Raw genomic sequence first — 15,607 nt, 5'->3', positions numbered from 1 at the left:
CTGTCACCCACCACAGCACAACGTGCACTGCTCTGTCCTGGCTGTGCCCCGGGTTTGGATGTGCTGGGGGTGGGAGAGGATCAGGCTGCTCCAGGCGGGGTGATGGGAGTGTGAAGGGGTGATGGAAATGTGAGGAGAGGATGTGAGCACGAAGGGGTGATGGGAGCCGAAGGGGTGAGTGTGAAAGGCAGCGGTTCATGTCGAGACAGGCAGGGTGAAGACAACCGGCCTGGTTTCAAGAACCATGGGGCAGCGGTTTCGGGCAGCGGCTCCAGCCAGGGCTGCCTGCAGTGCTCAGACTCTTACCCCGCCGCGTTCGGGGGCCGAGATGCGAGCGGAGGTCGGGGCGGAGGAGCCCTGGGTGCGCTGCTCCCCTCCGCCCCGGAGCCCCGCTCTCCCCGGCAGCGCCGGCTCCGCTCCCCGCAGCGCCGCGCCGGGGCCGCCTCCGGGGCGGGGCGGGGCGGTCCCTCCGCCGCTGTCACCGCTCGAGGCCGGCCCAGCGCCCTCCCCTCGGCTCAGCCCGGCCGGGGCGGCGGCGGGGACGGGCGGAGCGGAGCGGGGAGCGCAGCGCAGCCGGGAGCGGAACGAGGGAGCGCGGAAGGAAGGGAGGAAGGAAGGAGGAGGAGGAGAAGCAGGAGGAGGAGGAGGAGAAGGAGGAAGAGCAGCGGCAGGAGGAAGGCAGCGCCGGCCGCGCTGCCCCGGGCGCCCCGCTCCGCGCTCGGCGGGGCTCAGCCGCCGCCCCCCGTTCCCGGCGCGACGCCCCCGCGGCGCTGCCCCAGCCATGAAGGCGGCTGTGGATCTGACCATCATCAAGACGGAGAAGGTGGACATCGAGCTCTTCCCGTCCCCCGGTGAGCGCCGCGTCCCCTCCGCGCCCCGCTCCGCGCAGCCCCGTGCCCTTCTCCCTGCGAAGGCGGCTGCGGGAGAGGTTTGGCGGGAGGGAGAGGCTTGACCGCTGGGGAGGGGGTGGTCACAGAGGTCATTGTGGGGTTTTTGGGGGGTGTCTTTTGGGAGGGAACACGGAGCGCACCCCAAGTCGCAGCGCAGCGGCGCCGCCCGGGCTCTGCCCGCCGCCGAAGGCGAATTGACTTTCCGAGCGCTTTAATGACTTTCCACCCCCCTCCTTCCCTTAAAGTCCGTCCCGCCGCCCCTCCAGCCTCCTTTCCTCGTGCTCCTGGCATCCTTGCCGGGGTGTAGGGAAGCCCATGCGGCGGGGAGGCAGCAGAGATGCGCTCCCCGGGACACCCCGCCCGTTCCCTTCGGTAGCTGCGATGTGCGTTCCCCCATCCCTCGCTGGAAATGTCTTGTGTGGTCCAAGCGCTCGTGGCATTTGGGAAACACAACTCCAGCGGTAACTGCTCTGGATTTAGCCCGTTTAATCCAGGAAAACCCGCCGCTTTGATTTTTTTCCCCCTTCTGGAGCTGGAGAAATGGGTGGAGAGAGGGTGCAGAGAGCAACACGTTACTGAAGGGAGGCGAGAAGGGGGTTTTGTGCGTTGTAGCGGTGAGTTCAGCTGCTGCTGGCTGTGGTTGCTGCTCCGAGCCGAGCGCTGGCCAGAATAAGAGCTGCTGTTCACACACGGGTGGCGTCTGGCTGCTCGCTGACCCCGGGCGATCAACTCCTCTCTGCCCTGCCCAGGCGAGGTGGAGGATGGAGCTCGGAGGACCCGCAGGAAAATTAAACAACCCCTTTTTTTCCGCATAAAACTGCTCTTGTTGCTTCATCTCTCCCTGCTGCAATTCCCACTGTGCCAAACTGGAAGTTTGCTGGATCTTGTGCAGCGCTGGTGTGGCAAAGAAAATCAAATTAAGATTTGAATTGTGCGTTTCTCTGCTGGTTAGGAAGTTTCTAGGAAAGCCAGAAGGATAGCACAGCTCCTCCAGGCATTGGGATTTTGGACTGCCTGTGGAAATAAAGTGACAGCTGAGGGCCAGAGCCACACAGGGGTTGGTGCTTAGACTTCGGTAGATGCTGGTGCAGCATCAGCTGGGCTGCAGAGAGCTCCAAAGCTCTTCAGCGCCCACCTGGGCATCAGCAATCCATGGAATACGGAGAGTCCAGTGCAGGAGTGTCCCTTGGGATCCTCCTCCCACCCTCCCTGGCCGCAGGGAGCACCCTGAGCTGCTCAGAGGGTGCCAGTGCTCCCTGCCCAGCAGCAGGGCTGAGCCTGGCTCCCAGCTGTGGGCTGGGGAGCCCCGGACTTCAAAATGCCCGAGAGATGCTGAGGATGCACATACACAGCTGGAATGAGAGGCTGGAGTGGAGCTGAGGACCTGATTGTGCCCATTTCCTAAAACTTTGGTGAAGACTCATTCCTGCCCTTCAGCCCCCGAGGGCAGCCTGTTTGCTTGGAGGGGAGGAAAATGGGATAGGAACAAACACCTGGACCATCAGGGTGGGATGGGTTTGCTTTTCACTCCAGAGTAAAGTATCTGTTTAAATTTGCACTCTCCTGTGTGGGTGAGAGGCCCTGGGTGTCCGAGCCCTGGAGCAGTGGAATTCCCTGGTGCCTGCAGGGAGGACTCAGAGTTTCACCCTGCCTTAAGTCCATTTTCTTCTGTCCCTGAAAGCTCCTCTGCAGCTGATGTCAGCAAACGGTTCTTAGAGCTGACCCAAAGTTTAAAGTTGGGCAGGAAGAGCTCTGAAAAGCACAGCCCCAAGAGGTAGAAAAGAGCTGCCCCCCATCGCCTCAGCTGCAGCCGCTCCTGTGCTGGTGGCTGCGCTCGCTGTGAGCCACAAAGGTCAGTGCTGTCAATTAGCTGGCTTAACCTCATTTCCCCTCCAGCTCGCAGAGAGTGCTGCAGTTTCTGGTTCGGTGGGATTGATGGTGAGGGAAGGAGTGTGGATGCTGCAGGGTTGTGTTCCTGGGATCCAGCCATGGCACGGGGAGGGAGCATCACTTCTCTCTGCTCCTGGAGGACTCATCTGCTCCCTGATGGCTCCTTCAGTCCTGAATCTGCCACCAGATGTTCCCATCGTCCTTAATTCCAAAATGGGCTGAGGAGGAGTTCAGCCCCTTGTCCCTTCTCAAATCTCGTTGTGATCCCTGGGGTTAGCCTTGGGCAGGGAGGGTCCCTGCAGCCACAGGGTTTCAGTTGTGCATGACGTTTGATGTGCCTGATGCCCCATGAAGCTGCACCTCTGTCCCCTCTCACCCACCAAACCAGACCCTGCTCCACCCCACAAAAAACTCCAGGGAGATCTGTGGTGTGTTTGAAGGGTTTGAAAATAACCTGGAAGGGATGTGGGGTTGTAGAAAGCTTCCAAAGCCAAATCCACCCCCTCCACCCCTGCTATTACCAGCAGGAATGTGTGAGTGAGATGAGCGGGTCAGAGCCAGAAGCCCATGGGGGTGGCTTCTCCTTCAAGATACAATTCTGTGTGCATGGATATTTTTCTGAGGATGTGATGGAGAGGGTGGTAACATCACTTGTGGTTGTACATATGTGGCTGATCCACCAATGGCTTGGTGGGACATTTTGTGAGACAGTAAAACCCCAAACCATGCAAAATTCAACCCCAAGGGGAACTTCACCTGGGGGCTGGTGAACACTGCCCTCCACAAATCACTTTGTCTCCTGCAGCTCCGCCAAGCTGCATTTGTTGGCTGTGGGTAGAGTGAGAAGCAGCTCCCTGCCCTTGCTGGGAATGGGAAGCAGCTCCCCGACCTTGCTGGGAGCTGTGGGGTGTAGCTGGGGCTCCCAAGTGCTCATTTCTTGCTAAGGAAGCTGAGGAGTTGCCCCCTCCGAGGCACCAGAGCAGGGCTGTAGTTCCAGGTGTGGTTCCTGGGCATCCCAGGTGGAGTAGGGATGCTGAGCTCCCCATCTGCACCCAGCCCTCCTTTTGCCTCCTTTCCCTGGACCTGTGTTATGGGAGAAGGGGTGGATTTGTTCCTGGAAAAAGGATTTGCTCCGTGCACAGGCAGCACAGAAATGCGGACTTTTTGGCTTTTCAGCTCTTCCCATGCCTACCCTGAGGACAGCTGGGACATGCACACGTTGTTTCCATTGGCCTGTGCGTGGGTGGCATCCCAGGGGTGTGTTTTTATCTGGCAGGAACCTTTCCCTCTGTTTAGGATTTGGGACAACATCAGTTAGAGCTGATGCAAGATTTTCCCTTCCGACCCAAACCTCTGTCAGATTCTGGTTCTCCTGCTGTGGTGGTGCAGGCACAGGGAAGCTCCTACACAGCTTCCATGCTGCTCTTGGATGTAGGACCCGCCTGAATCCTGCTTCTCCCCCTTCCCACAGCAAGGTCAGGCTTTGCTTTCACTTTCAGCACAGACAAATAAGGGAGTTTGCATTTGAAGCGAGCCTGGCAAATGCGGAGCTCCTCCACAGAGGGCAAGTGACAGAGAGAATTCCTCTTCTTTAGGTTTTAGGAGGAGATCTTTCATTCTGGCCTCTGCCTTGTCGAGGGGGGAAGGTTTGCAGCCATCCCTGGCTCCAGGTGTGCATGGAGCAGGGTCACAGCTGGATCAGCCCGACCTACGGGGGTCGGTTTGCTGAGCTGGTAGGGGTAAAAGCGCTCAGGGACTTGGGACATTATTCGCATCCAAAAGAAAGATTTGATCCTGCATTGTCCTCGCAGGACTGAGCCCTCCAGCTGTGTCAGCTGCTGTGTGACTCAGTTTCCCTGCTGCTGACAGGCGCTGGCTCCTGCATGGCCACGTTTGCTTTCCATGCGGGGTAAAACGCAGCAGAGAACCCCGGCGTTCCCCTCCCTGCTCTGGCACGTTCTCTGTCCCTCCCTCTGCCTCAGTGGCGCTGGGACAGCGCTCACCTGTCCTCCCGGGGACACAGGCGATGCCAGGGCCTGGGGAAAGGAAAGCACCGGTTGGTGTTTCCAGGGATGCAGGGAATTGCACCCGGATCTTTTGGAACGCTTTGCTCTGCGTTCCAAAAGTGAGAGCTGGGCTCGGCTGGGGATGCTCTGTGTGGGCTGGAACCATCAGCAGCGAGGCTGAGGCTCAGAAATGGAGGGCTTGGGGCTGCTCTCGCGTTTTCGGTGCTGATTGCCTGCGGAGGAGGTGAGAACTCCGCTGAAGAAGAGCAATTACCTCTGTATGCGCTGACAAAATGCCCATTACTGTGGTATCCAGCCGGGATGCGGGAATGAGAGATTCCCGGGAGGGGGGACTGGCTGCCCTTGGCTGCCACCAGCTTCAGCTTTTCCAGTGTCAGCTTCATACCAGAGCTCTGAGAAGGGATGGAGGGAGGGCAGAGCTCCTTCAGGGACACATCCACCAAAGCACATCCCTGCTTTCTAACCTGGGTCCAGGGAGGGAGATTTCCAGGGAATGGGAGCAAACCCCTGCTCCTTTCACGCTTCCATCCCGAACTCCCCAAAGCACGCACCGAGTGTGTAATTACAGTGTCGTTACGTGAAGTGGCCCCTAATTTGCCAGGTAATTGCAGCGTGCCATGCTTTGATGGGCCTTACAGAACGCAGGGATTACACAGGCTCACGCTGGAATGCTGCACTCCAGCTCTCCAAAGCAGCTGCTGAGACATCCTAAGGTTTCCTGCGCTCCCAAATCCAGAGCAGATTGCTGGCAGGCAGGCAGTGAGCGGCTGGGAGTCCCGCGGGACTGTGGCACGCTGAGCTTTGCTTTTGATCATCACAGAATCCCATAATGGTCTGGGTTGGAGCCCTTAGGGATCTCATCATTCCCGTGAGACTTCCCACTGCCCCAAGCTGCTCCAAGTCCCGTCCAACCTGGCCTCTGGACGGGGCAGCTGCAGCTTCTCTGGGAGCCAGCCCTGAATTTGCTGCTGTGGAAGTGCAGTGGCTGCACCCTGTGGAATGGATCCTGCTGTGTGAGGAGCCGGGGATCAGGCTTAGGATGCAGAGGGACTCCCACAGATTAAACCCTCAGGTGGGTTGAGTAAGACCAGACTGTCTGAGTACCTGTGGGATGTGAACTGGCAGAGCTGTCACCCTAAATGGCTCTTGTCAGTTGTGGCACCAGGATCCGCTGGGGTTTTGGGGACGAAGGGAACAAATCCAAGTAAATCTGTCCCAGGTAAGGCAGGAGAGTCTTTTCCTTTTTTCACAGTCAGCTGGTCCTTACAGGGCACAAGGTGAGGAAATGGCATGGTTTAGGACATGAAGTGTCCCTGCTGTCCCTGATCCAAAGGATGGAGCTCTGGCACCTCCAGGCTGACAAATCTTGCTTGGTGGAGCACCTGTGCTGGATAGGAGTGTGGCAGGATGTGAGGAGGGGCACAAGGAGGGGATGATCTGCTTTACCTGAGCACTAAAACTGCCCTGGAGCCAGGGCCTGGCTGTCATCCCGCTGTGACTGGGGATCCCTGTGGGAACTGGGCTATTCCACAGGTGCAAGGCTGTGCCTCTGGAGGCCAAGCCCTGACTCCCCAGTTTGCTTTTTGGCTGGCAGTTCCTGGTGGATTCCAGCATCTCCTTGGTGCCTCCTGGTGCAGCTCCAAGCCCCATCCCAGCAGGAACCAGTGGCACTCTCTGCAGCTGATCTGAGCAGCACAGCTGTCTCACAGCCAAAAATCAGGCCTGCAGCCCTTTTTTTTTGTAACCCCATGCCACAGTTATCCATCTCAGCTCTTTTGTTCCTCTTCCGTGACTAAGCTGCTCACTGGCTGTGTTTCTTTCTTTTTTCCCTTTCATTGTGTAGTTTATAATCTTCCAACGAGATACAGACAAAAATTTGTTTGCAGCGCTGGCCAAGAAGGCTCTTGTTTCCCTGGCACAGGGCCATGCTTACATCTCCAGTCAAAATACTGCTGGTTAAACAATAAATATTTATTGATTCTTCTACGAGCTCCTACATTTTTCCCAGGTGCAGTGGAATTTGAGGGGGAAAGCACTTGAGTGCTGCCCATGGCAGAGCTGGAAGATGGCTCTGGAGATAACAGGCCTGGCCTGCATCCTCCTGCATCTTCTCCTGCAAAGGTGACCCTTGGAGAGCTGGGATGGGTCCTGCTGCACAGCCCTGCAGAGCTGCTCTCAGCTCTCCAGCCCAGCTTTCCCAGGTCTGGGGATTTGTGCCTGCAGGCTTCTGTGGCAATGATGGGAAAATGTGGAAATCCACAGTTGCTTTACTGTGCCTGACCATCTCCTGGAATAGGGGAGGGACAGTCTGGGATGGACACAGAGCTGGAGGCCAAGTGCACAGAGATGGCAAAAAAAGAAATAAATCTTTGAATACCAGAATGGTTTGGGCTGGAAGGGCCCTTAAAGCTCACCCAGTTCCACCCCCTGCCGTAGGCAGGGACACCTCACACTGGCCCAGGTGGTTCAGAGCCCTGTCCAGCCTGGCCTTGGACACTGCCGGGCACTTTCAGTTTGTGATTTGGTGCAGAGGCTCAGCCGTGGAGTCTCAGTGCAGCCGCCCCTGCAGCACTGGAGCCGTTCAGGGGCTGCAGATGCTGCTCTGCAGAGCCTGAGCACTGCATGGCTGTGCTGAGGTAGAGGCAGAGCCCTCGGCGCTGTCCTCAGAGCTGCTCCAAGGTGTTCCATCCTTCTGCAGAGGGGTGCCTGGCTCAGAGCAGCCCTGGGTGGGTCAAACCCTGCTTTCTCACTGCCATCTCTTTCTGAACTGAAACTCTGCATTTTTGTGTTGAGGTTTTGGGGGTTTTTTTCACTCAACCGCCAAAAATCCAAGACCTGATTTGCTCCTCTGTCCCACGAACAGCACCAGCTCATGGGAGCAATGCCCCCTATGCAGCAGCAGGCAGGTGACAGCTTTTCCCTGTGCCCTGCCCTGGCTGTGCCGACCTGGCGGTTTCTGGCTCTGTGCAGGGCAGGTGGAGCCGGTGTCTGCAGAGAGGTGGTGCAGCACAGCCCCTCAGTCCCACATCTGGTTCCTGGAGCCTGTGGATAAATATAACCTGCCAGAAAAATATCACAGACGCACCAAGAAGCAGCAGCTTGCTTTCCCAGAGAGGAAAATCCCCTCCCCAGAGACAAAAATCCCCTAATTTCTGTGGCTCCCTCTGCTTTGGGAATGAGGATTGGGCTCATTGTGACAGCCCCGGTTGTGGATTGGGATGTGCAAAGTCACAGGGCTCTGTCTGGGTCTGAACTGGCCTCTGGGGCTGTAATTCTCATTCGTTCACCTCCCAGTTGCTGCTGGGCACAACAGCAATACCTGCCCCAGCAATTCCCTGCTTTCCAGGTTTTTTCCTCATGTTAAACCTTCCCTATGAAGCCAGACAGGGCAGAGAACCCTGGGGTTATTTGGGCTGGAACAAATGTCCTGGGAGGGTATGCAGGGAGCCCTGCTCTCCTCTGGGCTGTAGCTGTGTGTAGGCTGTCTCCTCTGAATCCCAGGTTTCTGGGGTGGCTGTGGGGCTGCAGGCTGCCTCTCACCCCAGCTGAGGATCCAGAGCTTTCTAATGAACAAAATGCATTTTCTTACACGGAGGGGATCCTAAATTGGCTCCACATGGGTTCTGTAGGTTGTCGCACTTTCCCGGAGGGTGATGGCATGAGCAGGAATGTGGGATTGATGAAAGAAGCCAGACACTGAGTCAAAGGCTCCCCCTCTCCCCTCGCCGTGCCCCCTCTCCCCCCATCTCATCTCAAATACTTGACGTGATTCCAAGGCATTCTTCACATGGCTGGTGGGGAGTGCAGGAGAAGCCAGCCCAGGCACTGGTCTTTTCTTTAAAAGCTTTTTTTTAAAGCTTGGGGGCCTTTGACCCCAAAAGGTGTTGAGAAGAGGCTTGATGAGACCTTGTTTTTAGGGAAACTGAGGCATGGCGCTCCCGTTCTGCCACATCAGGGAGGTGGGAGCATCCTCAGCTGGGTGCTCCAGGTCTCCCTGTGCTTGCAGGATTCCTGCTCTCCATGGTCTGTGTTCCACTGTCCGGCTCCTCCCTGGCTCCTCCAGGCAGGCCTGGACCCATCTGCCTCCGGAATTCCCAGTTTGGGGTGACTGGGGCAGCCTCAGCATCCCTCGGGAACCAAGAGCCTGGCACAGCAGGATGGGGATGCTGGGATTCCCACCAGGATGCTGCCTCTCCTGGGACAGCCTTGCAGGAGAACTCTGCTGCCCCAAAAGCTGGAGCGGGGCACTGGGCAGTGCTTTGGGGGTTGTTTTCTATTGTTTTCCCCCTGTTGTCAGCACTTTTTATCACAGTAATCAAACTGTGGGTTTTTGACCCACATGAAAGTATTTGTCAGAGGTGCCTGCGTGTGTTTGTGCAAAGCCACTGAATTTTGGTCACTGCTCTGGAAGCAGCAAAGGGGATTTTTGTTTTCTTACCTTTTAGTTTTGAGCAATTGTTTACCGAAACCTGAACCCTCTGAAGAAACAACTTGCAAAAGCTGAGTAGTCCTGGCTTTTTCCACTGGAAAATTAAAAAAAGATGGAGTGGAACACGTGAAATTTGGGTCTTTTTTTTTTCCCCTTCTTTTTTTATCCATTACTGTTAGAAGCAGTTTGAAAACGCAATGCCAAGAGCTTTCTCTTTTCAAGTGCTCGAGGCACATTACCCAAACGCTCCATCCCTCAGACTGCTCCATGAGGAAACGCAATTCCTCCTGGCCTGCAGCTGCAACAGAGGGAAAACTCCTCTGCTCAGTGGCTGGCACCAGCGCCAGCAGCAGAGGAGCGCGGCAGGTTGGCACCGCGGTGCCCCGGGCCCGTGGCATTTCCCAACCCCATCCTTGTGAAGGGCTGCCAGGACGTTCGGGCTCGGTGTCCGAGCTCGTGCCGGGTTCTGGGAAGGCTGGGAATGTTTCCCTTTCCTGCGGCGGCGTTTGGGATGCGGAGCTGTCCCGGTAGCCGCGGCCCGGCGGGGCCGCTCCTCGCTGGGGCTCTTCCCGTCCCTTTAAGCGGCTCCAGATTTGAATTTGGCTCCAAAGGCCGGAACATGAAAGGCCCCGGCCCTGCGCCTGTTTGCCTTCGAGCGGGATGACTCGCACCATTCCTGCTTCCAAGCAGCCGAGCCCGGAGCAGCCGGGGCCATATGGATCCTATAGAGTGACCCGAGCCCCCGGCACGGCGGGATGGGGAGGGGAGGGAGGGATCAGAGGGGCTGCCCCGAGCTGTGTCACCCCCGGACTGGACACTTTCCCCCGCTTTGGTGTCTTCAAGGGCTCCTGTCTTCCGTGGCTGTCTGTCTGTCCGTCCCCGGCACTCACCGAGTGCCAAAGTTCGGCTGAAAGAAATTTAAAAAATCAAAAGAAGGAAAAAGGGGGACAAAACTCCGGAGGAAAAGGAGGAAAGGGAAGGGCAGGGGAGGATGATGTGTCTTTAAGCCGCGTGTGTAACTGCTCGCTAATCTGGTGACTAACTCCGTGCGCGGCTGCCAAGCCGGGATCCATCCCCAGCCCAAGGCTCGGGAGTCATCGGGTCCCCTCCCTGCCCCATCCCGCGCCCCGCCGGGCGCCAGCCCCCCCGGCCCCCCGCGCTCCCCGTGGCAATTTATTTACTCATCTGGAGGGCACAGCCCCGGCGGTCTCTTGACTCAGCAGTCCGGGGCCGATGGGAGCTGCGGGAGCAAATTCCAGGCAAGAAATAATCTCATGACTTGTCTCGGAAAAGATTGCTCCGCCAAGATCCCCTGACGGTCACGGAGCGCTCCGTGCCGGCCCCCCCGGCAGGGCCCGAGCAGGCTCCCGATTTCCCAACCTCGGGCAGCCGGCCAAGGATCCCGGGGGACTCACTGCAGCTTTCTCCCTTGGAAAAACAGGGACGGCTTTGGAGACAGGGGATGGCACCGGGGCCTCGGAGCCGATGCGTGTCCCCTCCGCGGCACTGGGAATGAGGAGCTGGAGCTGGCTGGCAGGGGCAGGGAGCCTAGAGCTTGGGGCCGTGTTGGTTTTGGGGGCATTCCTCTTTTTCTTCCCCTCCACTTTCCATGGAGGGTTTAAGCCCTTCCTTCATCCCCAGGCAATTTTGTTCCTCCATCTGTGCTTTTGCCCAGGCCCTGGCATCACCCCCGGGAGGGCTGGCACCAAGGATGACTTTCGAAGCACATTTATCCTTCGGGGTTTTTTTTCCCTTTCCTGTTGGCTCTTTTTCATCCTGCATTTCTCTCATCCTGGTCTTTTTTCCCCACCTCCTCCCCATCCAGAGTAACTGGAGTTCCATCCCTCTCTGAGGGCTCATTGGGAGGTCTGATCCCATACCCAGTGCCTTACCACAGGCACTGGAAATGGGGTGGGATCACACCAAATTGGGAATTAAGGATCTTTACAAACCTGCATTTTTCTGGGAGGAAAGCCCTGGGAGTGGGCAGGGCTGTTGGGCCGACAGCTCCTATGCCTCCTCCTCTGCTGGGATCAAGGCTTGGGATCACACAGCTCCTGGGGCCAGCCCACCTCCCTGGAAGGGAGCTGGTCCAATGCACGGTGCCCTTGGAGACGAAGGGAGAGGGACCAGCCCTGGATCACTGAGGAGTCACTCCTGGAGCACCAGGAGCTCCCGGCTAAGCCCCCAAGGGAATCTCACACCCTCAAACCACTCAGCCAAGCCACTGCCAAAGCTCCTCCAGCCTCAGTAGGGTTGATGGAGGATTCTTGGAGTTCCTGGCAAGGGCTCCCAGCTCCCAAGTCCCAAAAGCCGCCCCCTCCACCCCCTCCTCCACCGAGTCTCTCCTGAAGAGCCTCTTGGCACGAGCAGCCGAATTCAATCAGCCCTCTCACCATCTGCTCCCAGGCACTTCTGCCGGGAGGGCTCGGGGCCAGGGAGCCTGTAATTCCTTAATAGCTTCCGGATGCTTCGCGGGGTGGATGCGGGGCCTGGGAGTGCCGCAGCCTCTCTCCCCCAGCCCTCGCAGAGGTTTCCAAGCTCAGGCTTCCTCTGGGCAGATCCGAGCCCCTGCAGCCGCTCAGATTTATCCCTGCCTGCCCTTCACTCTTCCCGCCTGAGTCCAGGAGTGACATAATCCCATCCTGGACATCCTTGGCTCTGGGATGGGGATGACTGAGGCTGACGGGGCAGCCCAGCTCGTCTTTGGCTGCCTTCCCCAGCTCACTCCCACCTTCATCTTCCCAGGGCTTGGTCTGGCCCAATCCCTGCACTGGGTCCTTCTCTGGTGGGAAGTTTCCTAGAAGTAGGAGCTGGAAAAAAGAACTTCCTGGGGTCAATTGGGAAAACCCTTGCTCCTGTGCCTGAAGGTACTGGAAACCCGGATGTTGCATGGTGTAACACATCTGGGCAAAGCCCAGGAACCCTGTGCTCAGCCTGGGATGGAGAGGATTAATCTTGGGGCTCTCCTGGAAAATCCCCTTTGTTGGTTTTCTTGTCTGCTTAAAAATTAATAAAACCAGGAGAACTGTTCCTGGGAAATTGGGAAATGAAATTACTTTGGCACCACTGTTCCTGAGGCTGGCAGGGCTGCAGAGCTTTGGTTCCCAGGTTTCTCCCAGGCCCCTTCTTGGCCTCTGTCACTGGGGGAGCTGAGCTTGGAAAGGGGACAGGGGATTGAAATGCTGTAGGGCTGGCAGGGGCATCCAGGGATGCCTTGTCCCTGGTTCCCTCCTGGTCCCAGATGGGAAGCTGACCCTCATTCTCCCCTCAGCAATCCCTTGGCTTTCACAGCTTCCAGCCCAGCCAGGAAAAGGCTCCTGCCTGTTGCGGCTGTTGGGATCATCTGCTGCTGTGCAGAGCCTGTCCTGGGGGGGATGTGCAGTGTGTGGGACACCAGTGGTGCCCCTGGAGCTCTCAGGTGGTGGCATCAGCAGAGCCCCAGCCCCAGGAGAGCCGAGGAGGTGGGGCTGGCTCAGGTGGCAGAGCAGAAGGAGCACCTTTTCCCTCTCCTGTCCAGCTGGTTCTCCCTTCTCCCCTCCCTCCCTGGGAGATGCTGCTGTGCTGGGAGATGCAGCTTGGGAAGGTGCTTGGAGCGTTCGGTGACTGCTCCGTGAGCTGCCCTGGGGTGGGTTTCAGCTTCAGGGGGGTTCTGGGTGTATTTGTGTGTGCTTGAGTGTGTGCTTGGGTGTGTGCTCGTGAGCCCTGGCTCACAAGCACCCTGGGACACCCTCAGAGAGGGTCAAGGCACTTGTGAGGGCAAATCTTCAGGGCAGTAAATGCAGGGATGCAAAGGAGTCAATCCTAACCACACAGGGGAACTGGAGGCATCTGGATCCTTACCTGCCATCTCTCAGCAGCTGCCAGCAGAGTTGACTGTTTGCTCTAAAGAGTTATAAATAATTTTGTTGATTAAAATGATTGATTATCCTCAGTCTAATATTATTTAGGCAGAGCAAAGAGTGCTGAGATTTACCAGCTGCTCTGTGACCTCCCAACCCTAATCTGTTTGCAGAAAGCCTGTGCAATTATTTGTTTGATTTCAAAGCTAAATATCCTAATCTTCTTCCCTCTCCGCCTTTGGAAACTGCAACTGGCACCAGGACAGCTCGGGCTGATAAGGGGGGCAGCCCCGGAGTCCTGGTGTGCAGTGACACCTCCCTGGGCACAGAGGGGTGAGGGAGGGACATGGGGAGCTGGAGGTCACAGGTGAGGACAAGGAGAAGCTCTTGGGCTGCTCCTCCTCCTGCTCTGCACACGCTCGTGGAGCGCTGACCGCGCCGCCTGGGCAGAGCTGAAGCACTCCCAGATGTGAGGAAGAAAGAGGAGCTGCCAAAGCCTGGCTGGGAGCGAGGGCTGCCTGTGGGCACGGCAGCTCTGCCAGCCCCCTGCCAGCCCTGTGCCAGCCCTCAGCCCCCTGCCAGCCCTGTGCCAGCCCCCTGCCAGCCCTGTGCCAGCCCTCAGCCCCCTGCCAGCCCTGTGCCAGCCCCCTGCCAGCCCTGTGCCAGCCCTCAGCCCCCTGCCAGCCCTGTGCCAGCCCCCTGCCAGCCCTGGGGACGCGATGCGCTGCGACTTGCAGCTGCCATTGAGCAATCGCGCCTGTCTGGCTGGCAGTGCCCTGCGGGGAAGGGGCGGCTGGGGAGGCTGCGGAGGAGGGGGTGGGACAGGCAGGAATCCGCAGCTGCCGAGCGGGCAGGGCTCGCCCAGCGCCCGTAGCCCGGGGCAGACGAGCGGAGGTGACCTGGAGCTGCCGAGCCTCCCTCCTTCGTCATCCTCTGCTCCTTCCGCGCCGCCGCCTGGCGCTGGCAGCGTCCTGCGGGGGTGTCCTGGGCTTCAGGAAGCCGCAGGAACATCCCTGGGGACCTTCCACTCAGGAGGGCACGGACACACCACCGCGGCTGTGACAAACATTCCCGGAGCATGAATGGGAGCTGTGAGCAGAGCAGAGCCTTTGATGTTCACATTTCTGGGGCCTTGAGCATCACCCCAGCCCCAGGGCACTGCCACTGTCCTGCCATGTGCTGCCCTCGTGTCTGCCGTGACCTGGCCTGGGGGCAGGGGCCGGGCCAGGACACAGAGGGATCAGTCTGTGCAGGGAAATCGAGGGAAGGTTGGGGAATTCCTCGGGACAGACACACTGGAGGTGTTTGGCTGAGCATCTCCGTGTCTAATCCCTTCCCAAGGCAAGGAAAATTGAGGCGCCTGTTGGGACCAGTGATTTCCCAGCAGCAGAGCCAGCTCTGGAGTCCATCAGCCTCAGAAAAGTCTCGTGTCCTGGTGATGGGCAGCACAAATGACGGGGTTTAACCAGGCCATGGAGTCACGGCACATGCATCATCGGGAGTGTGGGATGAAAACATCCCGAGCTGTGAGGTCATGCGTGGCTGCTCACAGAGCGTGCTGGCACAGTTTGTTCTTCAGGTGTGTTGGAGCCAGCTTGGAGGGCTGGGATCCTTTGTGAGTGATGAAAGAGCTCAGCTTGAGTGAAGGTTCCTTGGCCCTTCTCCTGCTGCGAGGGGACTGCCCTGCCAAGAGAGCTCAGCCTTCCCTTTTCACACTTCCCATCCTGACAGCATCTTCCCCACACAATGTTCTGCCAATTATCCTCAACCTGGCCTTGTTACATCCCTGCTCTCCCTTGCTGGGAGACTCTGGTGCGTGGTTTGGCAGCCCCAGCCTGCAGCAGCAGCTGGAGGTGTTGGACCTGAATCCCCTTCGTGTCTGTCCCTGTTCCTGGATGATGATGGAGGGGAGGGAGATGAATATCTGCAGCAGAGTCTGAGGGTTTGTTTGTTTGGATGGAGAAATGCTCCATCTGAACTGCTCAGGGAGTACCTTGGGAGCATCCCATGGGTGCTTCTGCAGTCCAGGAAAAATCCACATCAGGGTTCTGGGATGGGTTCATCCTTCTCTTGGGACAAACCCTCCAGTCCCATCCCTTCTTCATCAAAGGGGCCAGAAATGGCAACATCAGCCAGGGACTTGAGAAAACAGCACAATTCCTGGGTTTACCCTGGCTGGAAGGGAATGTGAGCTCTCAGGGACGGTGGCTGTGGATGACCTGGAGCACCGTGTCCTCCCTCAGTGCCGGAGCCCAGCATGGGATTGCTGTGCAAGTGCTCTGGCTGGGCTCCTGCAGCCCTAGAAAGGCAAAGGCTGGGCTCCTGCAGCCCTGGAAGGGCTCTGGCTGGGCTCCTCCAGCCCTGGAGGGGCTCTGGCTGGGCTCCTGCAGCCCTGGAAGGGCTCTGGCTGGGCTCCTGCAGCCCTGGAAGGGCTCTGGCTGGGCTCCTCCAGCCCTGGAGGGGCTCTGGCTGGGCTCCTCCAGCCCTGGAGGGGCTCTGGCTGGGCTCCTGCAGCCCTGGAAGGGCAAA

General features: G+C 58.2%; 1 protein-coding gene across 3 annotated transcripts in view; it reads left to right on the top strand.

The window, feature by feature from the left end:
* Positions 1-15,607, top strand: part of ETS1 (ETS proto-oncogene 1, transcription factor) — a 78,917-nt gene that overhangs the window by 31,036 nt on the left and 32,274 nt on the right. Inside the window, exon 1 of one of the 3 annotated variants that reach the window (XM_063417779.1) lies at positions 530-851. The exons of the other annotated variants lie outside the window; for them this stretch is intronic. Within the exon in view, the coding sequence (XP_063273849.1) occupies positions 782-851 (70 nt within the window). The 5' untranslated portion in view covers positions 530-781. Of the gene's footprint in view, positions 1-529; positions 852-15,607 lie in introns of those variants that run through there. 3 annotated transcript variants of the gene reach the window in all.

The sequence above is a fragment of the Prinia subflava genome, chromosome 22, assembly GCF_021018805.1.
Source record: "Prinia subflava isolate CZ2003 ecotype Zambia chromosome 22, Cam_Psub_1.2, whole genome shotgun sequence".
Taxonomy (NCBI): Eukaryota; Metazoa; Chordata; class Aves; order Passeriformes; family Cisticolidae; genus Prinia; species Prinia subflava.
This window is presented reverse-complemented; position numbering and strand designations above follow the sequence as displayed.